The 14,712-nt window shown below is 35.8% G+C and overlaps 1 protein-coding gene and 1 pseudogene across 4 annotated transcripts; one reads left to right on the forward strand and one right to left on the reverse strand.

Moving 5' to 3' along the window:
* Positions 1-4,582: 4,582 nt before the first annotated feature.
* LOC145558508 (putative protein phosphatase 2C 52) lies at positions 4,583-10,317 on the forward strand. Of its 4 annotated transcripts, none has more exons than XM_081619780.1 (7): positions 4,583-4,843; positions 5,022-5,070; positions 5,834-6,179; positions 6,270-6,614; positions 6,695-6,812; positions 6,890-7,113; positions 9,509-10,317. In XM_081619780.1, exons 3-7 carry the CDS (start codon positions 5,916-5,918, stop codon positions 9,977-9,979), a joined length of 1,422 nt encoding a protein of 473 aa, XP_081475906.1. In that variant the 5' UTR covers positions 4,583-4,843; positions 5,022-5,070; positions 5,834-5,915; the 3' UTR covers positions 9,980-10,317. The 4 variants fall into 4 exon arrangements, with proteins under 4 accessions (XP_081475906.1, XP_081475907.1, XP_081475902.1 ...); XM_081619781.1 differs by having other exon boundaries at positions 5,845-6,179; XM_081619776.1 differs by having other exon boundaries at positions 4,583-5,070.
* Positions 10,318-10,669: 352 nt separating this feature from the next.
* Positions 10,670-11,284, reverse strand: LOC145557599 (GEM-like protein 1 pseudogene; annotated as a pseudogene).
* Between the last annotated feature and the right edge of the window lie 3,428 nt (positions 11,285-14,712).

Consider the following 14,712-nt stretch of genomic DNA (forward strand, 5'->3'; position numbering starts at 1 on the left):
CTAATTTGGCACCAGTTTGCTTTGAACCGATGTCATTTCTATTAGTGTAAATCCCGCCCATTTTTTTCCCCAACGGTTTTGAAAAATTGGTGCCCTTTCCTCGGTGCCATATTGATATTTTCTACTAGTGATAGATACCAAAATCGCCTTTCTAAAATTGGATTTTGGAAGTGACTATGAAAATAGTCTAACGATTTTGAAAATCTAAATAATGCCAGATTTGAAAGCAAGCTCAAGAAATCCATTATGGGATTGAAGGAAGCATTTCATAAAGGGATTGGAACGTGTTTTTCTCATAAAGTTAATAATAGGATTGACTTATGAAGAAACATAGAAATTCTTATGAACAAGAAGTTTAGTGGGAGAGCAAGAGTCAATCTTGTAAGGTCCAACAAGAAGTTTACGAACTCTGTTGTAAATTAACTATCAAATGCTAAATGCTTAGATTTAAAAGTATTTTCGACAATGGATCAAGCAAAAGATGATACTTAGTACATATTGGGTATTAAGTATATACTTAATAAAATGTTTGAATGTGTAAAGGAATTTACCGTGTTAAACATGAATTGAAGGACTTTGAAAGACTTTCTACCCGTATGTATAAAACTAAGTAAAGGTTTGAACTAAGTATGAGCTAGGCTAAATACTAAGTCAAACAAGAAAGACTCTAGCACAGACTTTCAACCATATCACACAGCAAACAGTTTAGCAAGACTTAGTGAAAACTGGATGAGCTAAAATGTAACGTGGGTGGAAAAGATTGAGAATCATTCTACAATTAAATCCATAATGTACGCTACGATATAGAATCGTCACGCGACTTACTTGCTTAGAGCACGTGTAGTACCAATCAACCTAAAACTATGTAATAGATCGTTATAATATGGCCAAGAACATCCAAAGTACTTGGATTAGTAACATGATGAGTTCTTGACTTGTAGAAACAAATACAGTTTGAGAATTGATGTTTCAAGCACAAACCTTAACAAGGAAGTCGTTTATAAGACAAACTAACAATGAGTCGTGGCTTGAGAATGGTAACATGGATGTGCATCCATGAGTAATGTTCGGGAATTTAAGGTAAATTTCCATGATCACAAGTGATTAGGGTATCCCAAATCATTGTGAGTCGTTTGGAGTGAAACCCAAGCAAAGCATCATCAGGAAGTCTACTAAAATATACTTCCTCTGTTCTTTTTTATTTGACCTGTTTCTTTTATCACACTTGCCAATGCAAACTTTAACGATCAATAACTTAAATTCTCCATAAGTAAAAATTATAAAAGTTATATATTATGATAGTACTTATTGAGACGAATACAAAAAGATCATACATGAATATATTTTTCCTTACCTATTATTCACAAAAGACGGTCAAAGGAGGCGTGGTGAATAGTGTAAAAGTCAAAGAAGGTCAAGCAATAAAGAACGGAGGAAGTATGTTGAGAATATTGTTGCCTTAAAGGCGATAATATAGATGTTCTATGGAAAGTTTGTTGTTAAACGTTAATGATTGTAGGTTGTCAAGTTGAAGATTTCAATCATGAAAATGAGTGGGAGCCATCACTTGGACAATAAATCCTAAATCACATATAATCCATGACACTCTCAAATTTTATCATCTTATTATGAAAGTGATCAGTAATGAAGATTCTAAGATTAGCAAAGTAATTATAACTAAACCTATGCAATAAGTGAACGACAACATTCACAATTGCATGAAAGAAATCAAGCATATTAGATATAGGTGTGATTTCTATAAATGTTTTATAAAGATGAACCATTTAGGTTTTGGAGTAATTTAAAATTTCATGCAATTTTATCATAAGATGAACCATTAAGGTTTTGGAGTAATTTAAAATTTCATGCAATTTTATCATAAGATGAACCATTCAGGTTTTGGAGTAATTTAAAATTTCATGCAATTTTATCACTCCGTTTGCTATTTAATTATGGTTTAGGATTAAATAATGAGTCCATTTGATTATGAGAATATTCAAAATAGGGTATCAAGACCAGTCTTGTTAAGGAAACACCTATTAAGTGAATATTGAATATTATAATCGAGAATTATCCCTAATCAAGGTCATTTAAACAATGGACGGTTAATGACCATTTGAGATTAGTGTGTAGTTTGATTTATAGAACTGTTTCTTGTGCTACAAGGACATGATCATCATAAATCATTTGCACAGGTATTGGTTTAGAACCATACTGGAACGACCTATGAGAATACTTTAAGAGATTAAAATCATCATAAGTATACTTGTCATTATGGCTATCATAACCTATTTCCTCGACCATGAGTTTTGTGAGTTTTCTTGTTTGAGTAATAGTCCGCTTTGATGTTGTAAAATGTTTGCCGTAATAGGGGATTATAACGGCATCACTCGAGCGGCTAGGTCCTCTCAGTAAGAGATGCTACATTACAAGACTAGGAATGTCCCCCTATTAAAAATAGGAAAGATGTCTTTGTTGTTTACAAGGCCTCTCGAAGAGCGAGACTATAAAATTCATGGTCGTGCTCGGATGGATTTTAGAAATCATATGTTTATTGACAGTCGGACCCGGGATCGAGAAACACTTCTGGACATAATAACGATGACGAATAAATTTTCCCTTATAGTTCATGAAGAGACATTAAGCGACATAGGAAAAAGGCTATACACTAAATGCGCACTTGTCCGGAAGGACAAGTGGGTGATTGAAAGGAATGATGTCCTTCAAACAAGTGTATTATTCCGATAAAGGGTTTGAAATTATTAGAAAGCTAATTATTCAGTGAGGTCAAGTGATCGGAATGCCTGCGTGGAGGCCGCTTCCGATCAGTAATATTAATGAGTCGCACCTAAGCAACTAGTGAACCGAAGCGACGAATTAATTCGGAAGGAATTAATGAGTCGCTCGAGTAATTAATATTTAGACGTCGGAAATTCGAGCTTGGAGCGTCGAAAGTCGAGTCGAAAATAATAATAATAAAAAAGACGAGACGAGAAAAACTAATAAATCAACATATTCCCAACATATCCCTAGCATCGGGAAGCCCCAAGCAAACCGAGTGCTAGGGGCATGGTGGCTAGCAAACGTACCAAGCCAAGCCTAAGGATGGCTGGTGCGTGCTAGCGCACCTAAGCTAGCATGGCTGCCATGGCCATGTGCGCACTAGGCCAGCAGCAGCCCTCGGTAGCAGCCCACACATATGGTGCGAGACATGCTAGTCGAGGGAGCCAGCAGCAGCCCACACGCTTGTGCTGGGCCTACTGGCCGTGGATAGCCTCGGGCATAAGGGGTAGCATGGCAGCCCACTTTGGGTGCCTTGGTGCCCTAGTGGGGCTGCCATGTGGCGGCTAGCAAGAGAGAGTGAGAGGTGAGAGGTGTGAGGTGGCGGTTTTTAGGAGAGGAGTGGGGAGCAAGTTTGGTCCCCCCTCTCCTCCAAATGGTCCTCACCTAACCCTTCATGTGTGCTTGACACCTGTTGATTTATCACTAGCTTGCTTATTAATTTTATTTTAGATTTAAAATAAAATGAATAAAATCAAAATCTCCTAGATGGAAAGATGATGGGAATTTTGAGAGCTTTTGCTATAAATACCAACCTAAGAGTTGGGAATTTTTCACTTCAGTAAGTGTTGAAAAAAGCATCACAGTGTGAAAACCTTTGAACACTAATTACTCGGGTTTTTAGGTCGGGCCTTGCTAACTCCAAGGCATTAGACCGGTTCAGTGCTCGCGTTGCGGGTGGACCTTGAAGGAGGTCGCCGTGTGAGTGAGATTTGAAGGCTTTCAAGTAAGAGCTCGTTTTAGTGAGCGAAGCACGCTACTAAGGTAATAATTACTTACTTAGTCTTGTGTTTATGTTAATTATGTTTATGGTTATAATTATTGTGAGTTTGGTTTTGGGGTCGGGTTTCATTCTGCGGTGGGTCGGACTCACCGAAACCCAACATTACTAAAGTATAATTAAATATAATTTTTGTGTAAAATCATAAAGTACACTAACAAGCGTGAGAATGTCAACGTTGCAATTTTAAAAACTAAAGGGCTTTATTTTCCTAAAAGTCAACACGAAAACTAGTGTGTCACTCTACAAAAACGAAGTAAAGTAATTGCACAACTTTGTATTTGAATGGTGCAAACAAAAATAGACAAACAACGATGCAAGTTTGAGTCACCAAATCAAGTTCTTCGGTGTCTAATCAATTCAAGTGTATTTCAAGCTTGAATCATGTTTAAATCATTATAACAAAGTATCTCAAATTAGATTTTTTTTTAAACACTGAGTTAATTGATCAGGTCTAGTCCAGATGAGTCAGCTTTTAACACACTTAGTGTCTAATCAAGTCGAGTGTATTTCAAGTTTAAATCATTACAAAAAAGTATCTCAAATCGAATAATTATTAACAATATGTTAATTAATAGACCTAATTAGAAGTTTATAACGAGTCAGATTTTAACGCCCCTAGCTAGGGACCAAATCAATGAAGTACAACAAAATTAAATTTTTAAAAAGGTTGGATATCTGTCTATTACATTATGTATCGCACCCATCCATCCATCAAAACATGATAAATTCCCTCTCTCGTCCAGCGTAACAGTAACTACCCCTTTTCTTTCTTCATTCACTCTCTCTTCACACTTTCTTTCTGCTTTGCTTTCACAATCAATGCTCACCACCTTCCTCCACCTCTCTCTCTTTATTACCTCCCAACCTTCTCCTTCTTCTTCCTCTCTTATCTCCTCCATTTATTATTTATTTCTTAAACTGTTGAATTTCTCTGAATATTCACATTTTTTGACTCCTTTTTCATTTTCTCAACTTTTCTTGGTGTCTGTTTTTCAAATGGTGGATCTCATGTGTCTTTTCTCCTATTTTTTATTTAATTATTTTTATTTTTTCTCGGTTTTAGTGGTTTTTGTTTGACAATAAATCCCCACTTTATTCGTCTTTTTCTTACTTTTATTTTTTCATTTTTTGCGCCTTTTTTCTCTCTCTAACTTTTCAATTTTTTTCTTATCTTCAGTTTCCAATTTTGAATCTACCCTTCTTAGGGTTGTGAATATCCTGCACTGGTATGATATCTTATCAATTTCTTATTTATTATTATTATATACTTAATTTCTTTGCTATGAATATATAATTATAATTTTTTGGACAAGGAGTTGAAGAACATTAGCAAGTTAGTTGATTTCCCTAGATTTATTGTAATTTGAACCAATTTTACTTGTTTAATTATGGATGGAATTATCCGTTGATTCTTTGCTGGTATTAGTACGGAGTAGTATATAATTGTATTTTTGTTCAAATTTCCAAATTTTGGGGTTTTAGGTTTGCTTAAAATTAGGAATTTTGACTGCTACTTGTTGACAAAAACAATTGGGGAAAATTTTATTCGTATCGAATTACCGAATTGCATGAAGGACAAGATGATGAGGACACTCTGGTTGATATTCTAAATGCTTGGTCACATGGCTGAGTAATATAATACTGATACTGTTGTTTAATTAGTAGGGGAGATTTGTTTATATTTACTTGATTGTATGTGTCGTTATTGGTATATATTGAATAAATTATTCGGGTTTTATTTGTTTAATGCTGGCATTGTGATCGATGTTTGTTTGGTTGGTATGGTCACCAGTGAACGTATCGTCCAATGGATCAACAAATTTGACTTAAGATTGAATAGTGAGTTGTAGTTTTTCTATTAGTGTACATGGTTTGACGCTTGGTGTGTTGTTAGTTCCGTATTCGAGGATTTGGTAAAATGTGGGTACTCTTTATGTTGGAGTAATCTTGAACTTGTGTTTTTATGTTAATATACTTATTTGTGTTTAGATCTGTTGTAGGAGGAAATTAAAGGAGGATTCTTTCTTGGTTGAGCTTGATCCAATGTGTTGGGTTTCTGGGGTTTAAGCCAATGGGTGGTTGTGTTTCAACTAGTAGTCAGAGCACTTGTAGTAGTGGAAGCAATGGAGAAACAGTGTCATCATCGTCTTGCTTAGGAATGGGATTGTGTGGCCAGAAGAGGAATAAGAGAACTTTCTCTGACCATGTTGCTGCACTGCAACATCTGTCATCAATACCTAATAGGATTTTTATGAATGGGAAGAGTCGTAGTTCATGTATATTCACTCAGCAGGGTCGCAAGGGGATAAACCAGGATGCCATGATAGTGTGGGAAGTGAGTATTCTTTCATCTTTTTCTTTTTTTCTCTTGTTATACACATGGAGCTTTATTCAATAGCTAACACTTGAATTATTTGTGTTGCAGGATTTCATGGCAGATGATGTGACATTTTGTGGTGTATTTGATGGGCATGGGCCTCATGGCCATCTTGTTGCTCGTAGAGTGAGGGATGCTTTGCCGTTAAAGTTGTTGTCATTTATAAACGCTTGCCAGACAAAGGAAGTTGGGCCAAGTGGTGCTTGTTGTAATGGCGATATTAAATCTGAGGGTGTAGAAGCTGAGAAAGATGGTTCAATTGAAGATAGTATTAGCTCAGTGTGGAGGGATGTTTTTCTTAAGTCATACAAGGCTATGGATAAAGAGTTGAGATCACATCCTAATGTGGATTGCTTTTGCAGTGGTAGCACAGCTGTAACTATTGTGAAACAAGTGCGTCATTGTCTATAATCTTCTATTTTATTGATACATTTGGATTTTATCCCCAAATTTAAATCTTTTTGAGGTTGCAGGGTTCAAATCTGTTCATGGGAAACATTGGTGATTCACGAGCAATCATGGGGTCTAAGGACAGCAATGATGCTTTGATAGCAGTCCAATTAACTGTTGATCTGAAGCCAGATTTACCGAGTAAGAGTGTATTAGTGTAAAATTCTGGTTTTGTCCTCCTGGAGCAAATCTAATTTGTTGTGAAAGCTTCATTGTAGGGGAAGCCGAAAGGATAAAACGGTGCAAGGGTAGGGTGTTTGCATTGCAAGATGAACCTGAAGTTCCTAGAGTTTGGTTGCCATTTGATGATGCTCCTGGACTAGCAATGGCACGAGCATTTGGTGACTTCTGTCTAAAGGAATACGGGGTTATTTCTGTACCAGAATTTTCTCATGTAACTTTGACAGATAAAGATCAGTTCATCGTAATGGCCTCTGATGGGGTAAGTGTGGTTTTGTCTTGTTTCCTAGCATTCACAATACAACTAATGTACTACCTGTTAAATCACTTCAATGGCACTGATTTGATGAGCTATTGTATACTTTCTGTTGTCCCATCTTTAGAATAGATGTTGAGACTTGTTTTTGGAAATAGTAATTGGCATCTTGTCAATTTAAACAAATATTTGGGTGAATTTTAATGCGCTACTGATGGATTTTGTTAATGTGGAACTATAGTTGTGCTGGTCCTCAAGTTCATTCCTATTTATCTTTTATATTTAGTATACATCGTCACTTGCTCAATGAAATCAAGTTTATAATCTTATTGCCCTGACAGTGAGTATTGAGTAAGGGAATTCAGACTAAGGATCTAATTTGCGACTCTGAGCTGAGTTTATGAAAATTTGTGGAAAATGGTTTCGATCAATCAGTTGCAGGTTGGGATCTTCATTCCAAACTTAGGTTTGTTGAAAGTCATGAATATGCCTTCTATTTTGTAAATTTCATCTCAAATCATATTTTTCTAGGCTTAATCCTTCCTTGGTTGGTCTGAAGTTTTATTTAGAGTTATCTTGAAATCACTTTGGAGAGCCATCCCAAGCCTTGGACGAATAATTTAAGGGATAACTTATTTCAATTCATTCTGTCTACAATAAACTAGGAAAGTTTTATCTTGTTTGCTCCTTTTAATGTGTAATCACAATATAATGCACTTTTTTACATAGATGAAATTACTAAAAATAGATTTAATATTGTAGATTGGTTTGGTTTTCCAATCTGCTTTTGTGCTATTCTCTTGTAACTTGTAACTAATAGAAGACTGTACAACTTGGATATGATTGGAACGAAGATGGGATTGATGATTATTTAGTTTCTCAGAAAGTGATCAAACCTACATTTTGCGGTTGCATGCCCTTGCTGTGCTGTACCAAGTTGGTGGCATTTGTATAATTTAACTGTTTTGTCATGGAAATAAGTCCAATCTTCCTAAAAATTTGATATGATTGAATCAAAGCCAAATTCCCAAGATCCAAAATATTAATAAAAGGGGACTGGTGATGTGTTGTATGTTTGCATTTTGGCTCTACTGTGATACAATGAAAATGTGGATGGAAGTGGTGGTCTAATTCATCCTGCGGAGACCAGATTAAAACATATTATGCTGATTGTGTAAACTTGTAGTTTAAGAGTAGTGCTGAATGTGTACTTTGTTGATTATGAGGTTGAGTATTTTGGAAGCCCCACAAAGACCGGTGCATTTAGATAGCTGTTCTCTGTGTTCTTTTGTTTCTGTTGTTGTTGTTTTTTTACCCCCTCTTATACGAGTGTATCATTTACAGTTAGACTGCCTTGTTTATGGGTAATTCTATACTTGATGCTGGTCCCTTAATATATAGCAAGTTGAAGAACTGATTGGTTGTTGTCCTTGTAAGTTAGCCACATGGTGTGGTACATGGTTCAAGACCCAAATCCTTTTCAAACATGAGCACAATTATATTTTTGTGAGCTTGGAGTCCTAGAGAAGTGTGCTATGGCCCTTTTTCTTTTCTTCTAAGGTTGAGTATTGGCCATTGGGTTTGTATTTTCTTAAAATACAGATGCTTTCAGATAGCTGTTTTCTCCCTTATCTTCACCTATATGATGTAGCTCAAAATAACTGTTTTACATTGTTCTTTCCATTTCAATGGTTGAAGCTGATCCCATTGTTGTTTCAATTGTTATCAATTATTACTCTTGTTGGAAAGTCTTCTAGTGGTACATGCTTTAAATTGTAATTCTTATTCTCGCATGAGCACAAATTTGCTAGAAATATTCTGCTTTAGCATCATCCGCAACAATTTTGGGAGGTAAACAGGAAAAGGGGGCTTGGGCCTTTGGTGTGCAAATATTTGGCATGATCACCTTTGGTATAAGTGGATAAAATAAGCTTTGGTTTTCATCGAAGTAGACTAATATTAAAGTTGTTGATTGCTCAGCCCTTCCATTAACTGTACCCACTTGGTAATTACTTCCTTCCAACTTGAATGGGGACAGTTTTTTTTCTTCTAACCAAACACTGGCACAGTTGACCTACATACAGTGAAATTGATAATACCTAAGATTTCTTACCCGTATGTAATCCTATATTTTACTGTTGCTCGAGGCAATGGAGAACTTCATTTAAAGAAGAGAGTTTTTGTAGTTTTTGAGATGTATTCAACTCTTGTTTGATTGCCAGATATAAATTCTGTTGTTTCTTTGTATCTATTTGTCTGGAAGAAGAGATAAGTGAGATGTTTATCTGATCTTTTTGGGAAAAATACATACGAGTAACTTGCTTGCAACATGCCATGACATGTTTTGGTCTCCTGAAAATAGGTTTACTTATATCGTTTCTTTTCTCTTTTTTTTTTCCAGGTTTGGGATGTATTGAGTAATGAGGAAGTGGTAGAAATAGTATCCACAGCTCCCTCCAGAGCATCAGCAGCACGTGTACTGGTTGAAGCCGCTGCTCGTGAATGGAAACTCAAATACCCCACCTCAAAGATGGATGACTGTGCTGTTGTTTGTTTATTTTTGGATGGTAAAATGGATACAGAATCAGATTATGATGAACAAGGCTTTTCTTCTGTGACAATCCAAAGCAACCACTCTGGTGCAGCATTGGAATCTGATGATGGTCAGAATTCTGAACCATCTTTCCAAAGAAACATGACTGTCAGATCATCAGAAGAGAATGATTCTTTCCGAAGATTGCCTGTTGATGTAGTACCTACTGTGGGATCTGTTTTAAATGACGATCAGAATTGGTCTGGTTTGGAAGGGGTAACTCGTGTCAATTCTCTTGTTCAGCTTCCTAGGTTTTCAGAAGAAAAGCCTAATTCATGATTCATATTAATTATTAAAATTATGGCATAGAGTCTGGTTTCTACATGATTCTGGGCTGATTACTGGAGAAAGTTACATGCTTTAGAAGTTTTGTGCTAGTTCCTGTTTTGCTGTGAAATAGTTGTGTTGTACACTAAATGAAATGTAAAGGACATGAGTAGATATATGTCTAACATTCATTCTTCTCATTTCCGGTGAAATGTATCAATCTTTTTGCAGCCATCTTAATGTTATAGTGTCAGCTAGTCTGCTGTCCTTTTGGGTCTTGTTTTCGGTATAAAGCTCATGTACAGAGGACCTTGTTTGTTTTGCATATGTTTTCCAGTTAGAAGACCTTATTTGTTTTGCATATGTTTCCATTTTATTTCAGGGCTTAACTTCGTCTTAACTGCTCTTCAATCTTCACTGGTTCCTTAATCAAATATTTCAGCTGTCCAAAAATTTGAAAAGAGCACCAAGAATTTTTTTTGTAAGTTGTTATGCTGGTTGCCTTGATCGGTCTCTTTAAGATCTATTTGTCGTGTTCACAGATAAAACTTTTCATTCAAATCAATCAGAATCTCACACGGTTGTATAACTAAGAGTATTTGACAAATTACTGGCAAGGATATTTTTTTTTCTGCATACAAAGTTGACAAATTTCATATATCAACTAAATCAATTACAGTACAACAGATCCATTAATTACAATCAATTACAATGTTGAAGAGCCTTGTACAAATTCTTAAGAGCCTGATCATATGAAATAAATCCCATAAACCAAAACTCATGTCCATCTTTAGTCAAGATCTCAATATACTTCTCAGCCGGCTTATTCGGATTTGATGATGGGTTCACAGCCAACACCTGATCCAACATCACCATCACCTTGTAATAAACCCACTGACCCGGCCCGCCAACCGGTCCACTCAAAACCTGCGAATCACTCCGAAACCCGATTCGCTTATTCGATATATAAAGTGTACCCATCACCGGCCCGGTAGTGGTGGACAGATAACAAGCGTAGGTCTTCTTAAGCTTCTCACCATTGACACCCCCAAATTCTCGCTGGAAAACATTGTGGCAACCGCCATCGGCGATGACACGACCTGCCTGCTCGATCCGTGTCATGGCAACATCGACTAACCCGGGTCCGGTTCTGAGGTGGTGGTAGAGGTTACCAGCGAAGGTTTCAGCTTTTTTGGTGGCGGTTTCGAGTTTACGTCCAAGATTGTTAAACGTGTCGGAAGATGATGATGGCGGTGGTGCGGGGGAAGCGTGGAAGTAAGGGTTTCCGGGGACGGTCATAGTAGTGGTGTTGTTCATGATTGTTTGAAAGAGTTGATCGTTGAAGGTGAATGTTTAAACAAGGATTGAATTAGTGGAGTAAGAATCAAGAATGTTGTGTGCTATATAACTGGGAAAAAGATGTGTGGAATCGTGTACTTGAATAGGTGGACAACAAGGGGCTCACTTTCATGTAGCTGTTTGAAAGTTATGTACATTTTACCCGAAAAAGCTACACATACATTCAATGTATGTGGTGTGGGAGCTACATATATTGTGACATGGCAGCATGTCATTGGTTCTTTGTTTGGGGTCCAAGATCCATTAATTTTAAATTTTCATTCAAATTTAAATGAAAATTAAGAAGTTTGAATTTCAAATTAATTGTCATTTCCAATATAATTAATTTTATTTTTTTTTTTTCCAAAAAAAAAAACAAAAAATAAAAAAATGAAAAATTCATTTCTGCAACACTCGATGAACATCGCAGAGGAAAGGAGGAAATAGGCGACAATGGAGTCTCCATGGAAGATGAAAAAAAAAAAAACTTGAAGCTGCTTTGTCACTATCCCATCTTAATATAATCATCAATTAATATCATGCTGTCCAATTAAAACACTCTTTTTCCTAATTGTTGTAGCAAATTATGAAAGTACAAGAGAGAAAATTTTAATCTAATTTTCATTCAAGCTATATCAAATAATTCCACTTAAAACAACTCCAACACGTTTTTATACATTACTTTCTAGAGTGTTCTTTTCTTGGGTGTCTTTTTCGCATGATTGCAAATGCTTAATTTCATTTTTATCAATTTAATTTTTTGCGATGTTAATTTTGATCATATCTCATCCTAAAGTATAAAATTAAATTTTGTTTTTAGTGGTCTATAACGTGCAACAAGAGAAGATTATATTATCAGTCGTAGTAATCTATCGTCGGCACTGGATTCCATCATTTTCTCCGCGACGTCATGTTTATCTTTTCCTGTAATATCCCGTATTTTTATACGTATTTTATTTGAAGTATGTATTTTATAAAGTATTTAAATAGTTGTAATTATTTTAATTAATATTATTATTAAAGGAAAGTTTATTTAATTATTTTATTTAAAAGTTGGGGTTTTATTTTAGAAAAGTTTAATTTTCAACAAGTTTTATTAGGGAAGAAATTAGGAAAACCTAAAAGAGGAAAGTTTAGGGAAGAGGGTTAGTAGAGAAGGGGTATAAATATCCCACTTATGAGGCAAATCAAACTTTGCCCAGAGTGGAGAAAACCCAAGGTGAACTTCTCTCTCTCCTCCTTATTTTTCTTTCTTTTTCTTTTTCCCCTTCCCCTTATTTTTTCGGTTGCCTTTCTCCCTCACCACCGCTGCCAGCAGCGCAAGCCGCCGGCAGCAGGCAGCCGCCGCCGCCACCAGCCGGCAGCCGGTGGTGGCTGCCGTTCTTCCTCCTCTTTTTCCCCCTTTCTTTTTCGAACTATATATATATATAAAAAAAAAACTTAGCTTTCTTATTTTAATTTAACCTATGCTTAGATCTAATTATAATTTATGAGTTTTGGGATTTAATTTTGATGATTGATAATTGTAATTGTATGAATTAATTTTCAGATTTGGTTTTTAATTAAAAAGCCCCAATTTTTGAAACCCTAGGTTCTTGTTTCATGATTTATTGAAAGATTATGATGTATAATAGGGTAGGCCTTTGTTTTAAGTGTTTTAAAACCAAATTACAGCAAGTTTTAAGTATAATAAAGTGCTGAAATTTTATGTAGAACACTTAATTTTGGGTTTCTTGAAGAAATTTTAATTACCCACTAATTGGGACTTAATTTAAGGTGTTTTAAATATAATTTTAGCTTATTCTAATTAATTTATGAAGGGTTTTAAAATAATATATATTGCTGGAAATTTGTTTAGAGTGAATATTATGGATTTAATGTGTAGGAGACATTGAAGTAAGCGATTTCTACTAGTTGTGGCAGTTTTAATAACGTACTCAAGGTACGTTCGCGTACTTAGCATATTTTGATGATGTAGAATCATGCTAGGTTTAATTTCAATCAATTACAAGTAGTATCATGCTAAGGTTTATGTATTGAGTTGTGAATTATTTGTGTTGGTGATTGAATTGTGAATCATGAATTATTTGTGATGGTTTATGGATTGAAAAATTATATTTTGGCATGATTATATGGACTACATATTTATTTATGGCATGATAGAGAGCATGTTTAATTAAACTAATTGTTTAATTATGTTTGGAATATTGAAAAGAAATTTTATTATGGTTCATATAATTTTTATTGATGCTTTAAGCATGAGAAAGGAGCTATATAAGTGTCTATGTACACAAGGAATAAATTGTATGTTGGTGCCTTTGTGCACTTAAGGTGTTTTTAACACCGAGGGATAGGATTTTTGGCGCTTTATGCGTTTAAGGTGTCTTTGACACTGAGGTAGAATTAAAAAGGGTTCAACATTAAATATTATGTGGTCACTAAATATTCAAGAATTAAATTGGTATGTTTGAGTGATTGAATTATTATTGATGATTGAATTGTTATGCTTTGAGGGTCATCACCAAGTCTAATAATATGTAAATAACGTAAAGTGAAAGAGATTACGCACCAAAACTCTTGGAACGTATATACCTTGAGTATGAACATATGGGGGGGAGTTATGTGACTTTATATTTGATCATAACTTCTAACGGAGTACAGGACGCTGTATATTCCTTTTTATTATTATTATGCGCTGGAATTCCGCCACCTATGTGTGGCACAGGTTGTTGATGGCATGGTTAGCTCCCGTGTCAGTTAACCTCAATTTATTGGGGGAGGTATAGTTGGAAACCCGTTCGATGCGTAATCAACGCTAAATGAATTATTTAGTGTCTAGTTAAAGTGTCTTGTTGATTGTTGTGTGTGCTTGTAAACAGGTGCAATGAGGTAAGTGTGTGTGATGATAGGAGAATGCATGTTAGTGTGTTTAATTACGCTTATGTACTCAGCTTTGCTGATTGTGTGTGTTGTTTGTGTCTGGCCATGTCTTTATCTTGGCCCTACGATGATCCATTTTAATGGAGAGTAGTGGGGGCAAGTAGAGATACACTTTTCAGGTATTAAAGCATGTTCATGACGGGGCATGAGTGAAGAGAGAATCATGCTAGCTTCTGTTTAGGGTATTTTTACCCTGCCGCGTGGCCCAATCAGAGGGTGACACGTGTCAGCCTCAGGTTGGTCCAAAATGGACCAATCCCTGCTTAACACGTGTCATTCCAGAAATAAAGGGGAAAAGGTGGCCTTCAGGCCCAAATCCCGAGAACGCCGAAAAACGGCGCAGCCCACCAAATGATTAGGGTTTAGTGACCTAATCAGGGGCAATTCCCAAGGACCCTATAAATAGGGAGATGTCCCTCATTTCGGGGACACGTTTTTGATCATTTAATACACCTGCCTTCTCTTAC

Source organism: Chenopodium album, chromosome 9 (genome assembly GCF_948465745.1).
Source record: "Chenopodium album chromosome 9, dcCheAlbu1.1, whole genome shotgun sequence".
NCBI lineage: Eukaryota > Viridiplantae > Streptophyta > Magnoliopsida > Caryophyllales > Amaranthaceae > Chenopodium > Chenopodium album.

What these genes read in the sequence shown, in the direction of transcription:
- LOC145558508 (XM_081619776.1), top strand. Translation starts at nt 5,916, where the DNA reads ATGGGTGGTTGTGTTTCAACTAGTAGTCAGAGCACTTGTAGTAGTGGA. An exon ending in CTGTAACTATTGTGAAACAA is followed by an intron (nt 6,615 to 6,694) that starts GTGCGTCATTGT and finishes TTGAGGTTGCAG; the next exon opens with GGTTCAAATCTGTTCATGGG. An exon ending in TCTGAAGCCAGATTTACCGA is followed by an intron (nt 6,813 to 6,889) that starts GTAAGAGTGTAT and finishes GCTTCATTGTAG; the next exon opens with GGGAAGCCGAAAGGATAAAA.